The 7,500-nt window shown below is 44.1% G+C and overlaps 1 protein-coding gene across 1 annotated transcript in view; it reads left to right on the forward strand.

The window, feature by feature from the left end:
- The window catches only part of LOC138852390 (uncharacterized), a 262,953-nt gene that overhangs the window by 113,662 nt on the left and 141,791 nt on the right, over window positions 1-7,500 (forward strand). The window contains exon 14 of the mRNA XM_070082742.1: window positions 2,268-2,376. Coding sequence (XP_069938843.1) covers window positions 2,268-2,376 — 109 coding nt within the window. The remainder of the gene's footprint in view (window positions 1-2,267; window positions 2,377-7,500) is intronic.

The following is a 7,500-nucleotide window of genomic DNA, read 5'->3' on the forward strand; positions in this document are numbered from 1 at the left end:
GCTGCAAGGCTGGACACCCCTTAGCCAAATAGTTGATACACTGTTATACGTAGTTATAACGACATATGCAATCTGTATTAACATAGGTCTTGCATTCGTAGGGTAGATCGATAGCATCTGCCAGAAATTTTGGTATTTTGTATTATCGGCATGTTGAACACACACAGAATCAGCTCGAAACAGGACCCTGCAGGAGAAAGCACGATTAAGGGACATACCAACGTACCAGAGGGTGTAACTCGACCACTTCAGAACATAAGAAGAAAGGCAGAAATTGAAAGAGAAGATGAAAAGACGCAAGGAAGAAAGAAAGGAAAAGACAGAGATGAGCAGGAGAACCCAGACTCAGGAGGAAGAGCAAATACAACCTCCCTCTGAACCAAATACAAAAGGACCTTAACCATGACAACCCCAATGCAACCAAACAATCTAACCTAAAACCCACACGCTGTACCCACTGCCCCCCCTCAACACACACTCCACCCCCACAGAAACCCCCCATAGTTTCCCGACAGGTCTCCTACTCCCACAACCCCAACGTTCTCCCCAGACCACAGTTTTAGAAAAGAAGTTGAAGGTGCCGTATATGAATACGGATGGAATAACAAATAAATGTGAGGAGTGGCATAAAAGAATCAAGGATATCAGATCCCAATGGAAGAGAGAGGGATCAGAGGGGAAGGAGAAGTTGCACTGCTCATTATTTAAAAACCGATGGGGATTTGAGGAAGCAGAAGGAATGGACGAAATCGGCGAAGTGACTATATATTAGGTACAATTCTATCTGAGGGACACAAGGTAGTCATTATAGCGATGTACAACCCACCAAAGAACTGGAGGAGGCCAAGAGAAGAATATGAAGAGCAACAGAGCAATGGTAGATACACTAGCTGAGGAGGCCAGAAAAACTGGATCCACATGGGGGTCCCAAAACATGGAGAGCCAAGTTGATGGATGTGTTACTGGAAAACCTCGAGCCTCAATATGTTAGGGACACTAAAAGAGAGAGAGGTGAGGATGAACCAGCAAGAATGGACCTCGTATTCCCCCTCCCCTAGTAGTTCAGACATCGAGGATATTACATATGAAAGGCCCCTCAGAGCTAGTGATCACGTGGTTCTGAGCTTTGAATACATAGTTACAAGTGAAAAGGGTAACAGGCCAAACTACACAAGAGGGAACTACACAGACATGAGGAACTTCTTGCAGGAGGTTCAGTGGGAAAGAAAATTGGTAGGAAAATCAGTAAACGAAATGTTGGACTATGTGACAAAATGCAAGGAGGCAGAGGAGAGGTTTGTTCCCAAGGGAAACAAAAATAGTGGGAAGATCAGAACGAGTCCTTGGTTTACCCAAAGGTGTAGGAAGGAAAAAAGTAAGTGCACCAGAGAATGGAAAAAGTACAGAAGACAAAGGACCCAGGAAAATAAAGAGATTAGTTGAAAGCCAGAAACGAATATGCAGAGATAAGAAGGGAGGGCCAGCAGCAATATGAATATGACATAGCAACGAAAGTCAAGACTGACCCGAAACTGTTGGTTAGCCACATCAGGAGGAAAACAACAGCCAATGATTAGGTAATTAGGCTGAGGAAGGAAGGTGGGGAGTTCAAAAGAAACGATCAAGAAGTGTGTGAAGAGCTCAACATGAGATTTAAAGAAGCATTCACAGCAGAGAGAGGAAGGACTCCAGGAAGCCGGAATAGGGGGACACACCAACAATTGATACACCAACAAGTGCTGGATGAAATGCACACAACCGAGAAGGAGGTGAAGAAGCTATGTGAACTTGATACCTCAAAGGCGGTGGGAGCAGACATCTCTCTGTGGGTCCTTAGAAAGGGAGCAGAGATGGTGTGTGTGCCACTTACCAAATTCTCAACACATCCATTGAAACTGGCCAACTACCTGAAGAATGGAAGGAGGCAAATGTAGCCCCAATTTCTATGAAAGGAGACAGACACGCGGTATTAAATTACAGACAAGTGTCCCTGACCTGTATAATATTTATAATCACTGAGAAGATTATAAGGAGGAGTGTGGTGAAGCACCAAGAAAGGAAGAAGCTTATAAAAGACAACCAGCATTGTTGCAGGGAAAGGAAATCCTGTGTCACAAACCTACTTGAGTTTCATGACAATGTAATGGAAGTAAGACACGAGAGAGAGGGGTGGGTAGAATGCAGCTTCTTGGACTGCAAGAAGGCCTTCGACAAAGTTCCTCACAAGAAGTTAATGCAAAAGTTAGAAAATCAGGCTCGCATAACAGGAAAGGTACTGCAGTGGATTAGAGAATACCTGTCAGAGAAGCAACAACGAGTCATAGTGCGTGATGATGTGTCAGAGTGGGCGCCTGTGATGAGCAAGGATCCACAGGGGTTAGTCCTAGGACCATTGCTGTTTTTTGGTATATGTGAATGACATAATGGATGGGATAGACTCAGAAGCGTCCCTGTTTGCAGATGATGTTAATTAAATTAATGAGGAGAATTAAATCAGATGAGGATCAGACAGGACTACAAAGAGACCTGGACAGGCTGGAAGCCTGGTCTACCAACTGGCTCCTCGAATTTAACTCTCCAAATTCAGTCATGAAGATCGGGGAAGGGCAAAGAAGACTGAAGACAAGGAATAGGCTAGGTGGCCAAAGACTGCAAACTTCACTCATGGAAAAGGATCTTGGGGAGAGTGTAATATCGAGCACATCTCTTGAAATGCACATTAACCAGATAACTGCTACAGCATATGGGCACCTGGCAAACCTAAGAATATTGTTCTGATACCTCAGGAAGGAATCGTTCAAGACTTTGTACATTGTGTACATCAGGCCCATATTGGAGTATGCAGCACCACTTTGGAACCCACATCTGGTCAAGCACGTCAATAAATTAGAGAAAGTGCAGAGGTTTGCAACAAGACTATTCCCAGAGCTAAGGAGAATGTCCTACGAAGAAAGGTTAAGGAACATTGACCTGACAACACTGGAGGATAGGAGGGTTAGGAGAGACATGATAACGACATATAAAATACTGCGAGGAATTGACAAGGTGGACATAGACAAGATGCACCAGAGATGGGACAAAGAAACTAGAGGTCACAATTGGAAGTTGAAGACTCAGATGAGTGAAAGTATTTCTTCAGTCATAGAGTTGTCAGGAAGTGGAATAGTCTGGAGAGTAATGTAGTGGAGGCAGGAACCATACATAGTGTGAAAAGATTTGATAAATCTCATGGAGCACTAAGAGTGATCTAGTAGTGATCAGTGAAGAGGCGGGGCCAGGAGCTATGACTCGACCCCTGCAACCACAAATACGTGAGTACACACACACAGTCATGACCACATATCACAAACGACCACACGAAAACACACAAGTTTTCTTTCTATGGTGACCAAAATAAAAAATGGGTTGCCAAAGAGCAGGACAGAAAACCAGTGGACTTTTGGATGAGCCTGAGAGAGACCATTGGGTGACAGAGCTCATGACAAGGGAAGAAGAGTGGGGAAGGAAGTTGAAAGAGCTTAGCATGAAAGTGGAGAGGATGAGTGCAGAAAGCAGGAAATGGGAGCTACAAGTCACACCAGAAGAAGCTAAGATACAGAGCTTAGAAGAGGAACTTAAAATTTTCAAACAGTGCAAAGAACCAAAGAACAGTACCTGCATGACATCGGGAACTGCTACATCAATCACAAACGAGGAGACTGTAGGAGCCAAAGGAGTTATACTGTATGAGGAGGCCCTATAAGACCACTGTGAAAGCCAGGGAAAGACGAGCAGCAAACCAGGAACAAACGAGGGGACTGAAGAAAATGAAAGAGCTGAGCCATATTCAGAGGCCCTAACAGATCACAGCAGTGCCCAGGAAAAGCTGAGAAGGGAAAATGTCAAACCACTGAGCACAGGAACATCAAATTGAGAAGAGACTGAAGGCAGGTATGCTGCAATGGAGACAACTGAATCGATTCAGCAGATGCAAAGGGAAATGCAGTTGGAGGATGAAAGGGAGAGGTCAGTTTTTGTTTATTGGCTCGAGGAAGTTGAAGGGGAAACTTATGAAACAAGAAAACAGGGGGAGAAAAGCAATTAGAAGCACCATGAAAACATTAGGAGAGAACGAAATGACTCAGTTGACAAATTTTCTGAGAATAGAGGTGTTTGCAAGAGGAAAAAAGGCCAGTCAAAGTGATTTTCAAGGCGGAATCGGCTTGAAACACGATCCTGCAGGAGAAAGCATGACTGAGAGACATACCAATGTACTGGAGGGTGTACCACAACTGTGACAGAACACAAGAAGAAAGTCAGAAACTGAAAGAGAGGGTACAAAGAAGCAAGGAGGAAAAAGAGGCAAAGACGGAGATGAGTAGAACCCAGACTCAGGAGGAAGAGGAAATGCAACCTCCCTCAGAACCACCTACAGAAGGGCCTCAACCACAACAACCCCAATGCAACCAAACAATTTAAGCCAAAACCCACACTCCATATCCACTGCCCTCACCCGCTCATCACAAACTCCACTTACACAACCCCCCCTCCATAGCTCCCTGCCAGGTCTCCTGCTCCCCCAGCCCCAATGTTCTCCTGAGACCACAGTTTTAGAAAAGAAGTTGAAGGTTTGGTATACGAATGCAGGTGGAATAACAAATAAATGTGAGGAGTGGCATGAAATAATCATGGAGCACTCACAGAAACGGAATGCACTGGGATGATAACAGATGCAATCTTCCCACCCAGATATCAGATCCTGAAGAAAGACAGAGAGAACAGAGGAGAAGGAGGAGTTGCACTGCTCATTAAAAACCGATAGGGATTTGACGAAATGGAAGGAATGGATGAAATTGGCGAAAGAGATTACACAGTAGGTAAAACTCAATCTGGGCGACATAAGGTAGTCATTGCAGTGATGTACAACCCACCACAGAACTGCAGGAGGCCAACAGCAACAGAGCGGTGGTGGACACACTAACTGAGGCGGTCAGAAGAGCTCACACAAGTAGAGCAAAATTACTAGTTATGGCTGATTTCAATATCAAGAGGATTGATTGAGAAGACTTGGAGCCACATGGGGGTCCCAAAACACAGAGAGCCAAGATAATGGATGTAGTATGGAAAAGCCTCATGCATCAACATGTTAGGGACACTACCAGAGAGAGAGAAGGGAATGAACCAGCAAGACTGGACCTCGTATTCACACTGAGTTGCTCAGACATAGAGGACATCACAGATGAATGGCCCCTCAGAGTTAGCGATCAAGTGGGTCTGAGCTTTCAATTCATAGTAGAGTTACAAGTGAAGAGGGTAACAGGGAAGGGAAAAGTCAAACTACAAAAGGGGGTACTACACAGGCACGAGGAGCTTCCTGCAAGAGGTTCAGTGGGAAAGGGAATTAGTAGGAAAATCAGTAAACGAAATGTTGGACTACGTGACAAAAGAATGCAAGGGCACAAAGGTGAAGTTTGTTCTCAAGTGAAACAGAAATAATGGGAAGACCAGAATGAGCCCTTGGTTTACCCAAAGGTGTAGGTAAGCAAAACATATGAGCCACAGAATGGAAAATGTACAGAAAACAAAGGATCCGAGAAAATACTGATGAGACGAAGAGCCAGAAATGAGTATGTACAGATAAGGAGGGAGGCGACAGTATGAAAATGACATGGCATCGAAAGTCGAGTCTGACCCGAAGCTGTTGTATAGCAACATCAAGAGAAGATAACAGTCAAGGACCAGGTAATCAGGCTGAGGAAAGAAGGTGGGAAGCTCACAAGAAACGACCAAGAAGTATGTGGGGAGCTCAATATGAGATTTCAGGAAGTATTTACAGTGGAGACGAAATGGACTCCTGGAAGTCAGAATATGAGGGTACACCAACAAGAGATATACCAACAAGTGCTGGATGAATTACACACAAACGAGAAGGAGGAGGTGAAGAAGCTGCTAAGTGAACCTGATACCTCAAAGGCAGTGGGATCGGACAGCATTTGTCCATGGGTCCTTAGAGAGGGAGGAGAGACACTGTGTGTGCCACTAACAACAATTTTCAAGACATGTATTGAAAATGAGCAACTGCCTGAGGTATGGAAGACAGCAAATATAGTCCCCATTTTCAAGAAAGGAGACAGACACGAGGCACTAAACTATAAACCAGTGTCACTGACGTGTATAGTTTGCAAAGTCATGGAGAAGATTATCAGGAGGAGAATGGTGAAGCACCTAGAAAGGAATAAGCTTATAAAAGACAACCAGCACGGTTTCAGGCAAGAAAATTCCTGTGACACAAACCTACTGGAGTTTTATGGTAAGGTAACAGAAGTAAGACATAATAGAGAGGGGTGGGTAGATTTGCATTTTCTTGGACTGCAAGAAGGGAGAGAGAGGACCTAGTAGCGATCAGTGAAAAGGCGGGGCCAGGAGCTATGACTCGACCCCTGCAACCACAAATAAGTGAGTACACACATTTCAGGACCCTGTACAACACGTACGTTAGGCCTACATTGGAGTATGCAGCACCAGTTTGGAGCCCACACATAGCCAAGCACATAATTAGAGAAAGTACAAAGGTTCGCAACAAAACTAGCCCCAGAACTAAGGGGCATGTCCTACGAGAAGAGGTTAAATGAAATCAACCTGATGACACTAGAGAACAGGAGAAATAGAGGGGGTATGATAACGACATATAAAATACTTAGAGAAATCGACAAGGTGGATAGAGACAGGATGCTCCAGAGATGGGACACAGCAACAAGGGATCACACTTGGAAGTTGAAAACTTAGACGAATCACAGGGATGTTAGGAAGTATTTCTTCAGTCACAGAGTTGTCAGGAAGTGGAATAGTCGGGAAAGTGATGTAGTGAACAGAGTCAGGTGCACGTTTGTTCGCAGATATGAAAGCAATGAGGAAAATACAAGCATGTGAAGACTACGAAAGATTAAAAAAAAAATGTTGGACAGGTTGCAGGTTTTCTCTGACAAAGGTCTACTAGAAATTAACTCCATCAATTATAATCAATTATAACGTTTTGAAAATCAGGGATGGGTATCTATCTATCTATATATTCTAGGTAAGACCCCCAATGGGGGTGAGTGGGGAAGTGGGGATAGGAGAAGAATAGGTTGGTTAGAGGATGGTTGTTAGTGTAAGGGAAAGAACGTGGGATTAACCCAGTTGCTGAGCTGATAGTGATTCAGGAGATCTGGCGCAGCTTCGGGGCTTAGGGTGGACGGGGGGGAGGCGGCAAAGCGTGGATCGCAGGTACATGGGCAATGTTTAAGGTCCCCACAGGGATGGGTAAAGAAGACCACAAGTGGAGTTAAAGATTGCAAGCTTTAGGCAAGGAGGGCCTCGGTGTGAGCATTGTACTGCACATATTGTCTGAGGCTCACATTTAACATCATAGTTACTCCAGCAAATGCATGTCTGGCAAATCTAAGAAGAGCTTTTATGTATGTATATATATATATATATATATATATATATATATATATATATATATATATATATATATAT

This window comes from Cherax quadricarinatus, chromosome 8 (genome assembly GCF_038502225.1).
Source record: "Cherax quadricarinatus isolate ZL_2023a chromosome 8, ASM3850222v1, whole genome shotgun sequence".
Lineage (NCBI taxonomy): Eukaryota > Metazoa > Arthropoda > Malacostraca > Decapoda > Parastacidae > Cherax > Cherax quadricarinatus.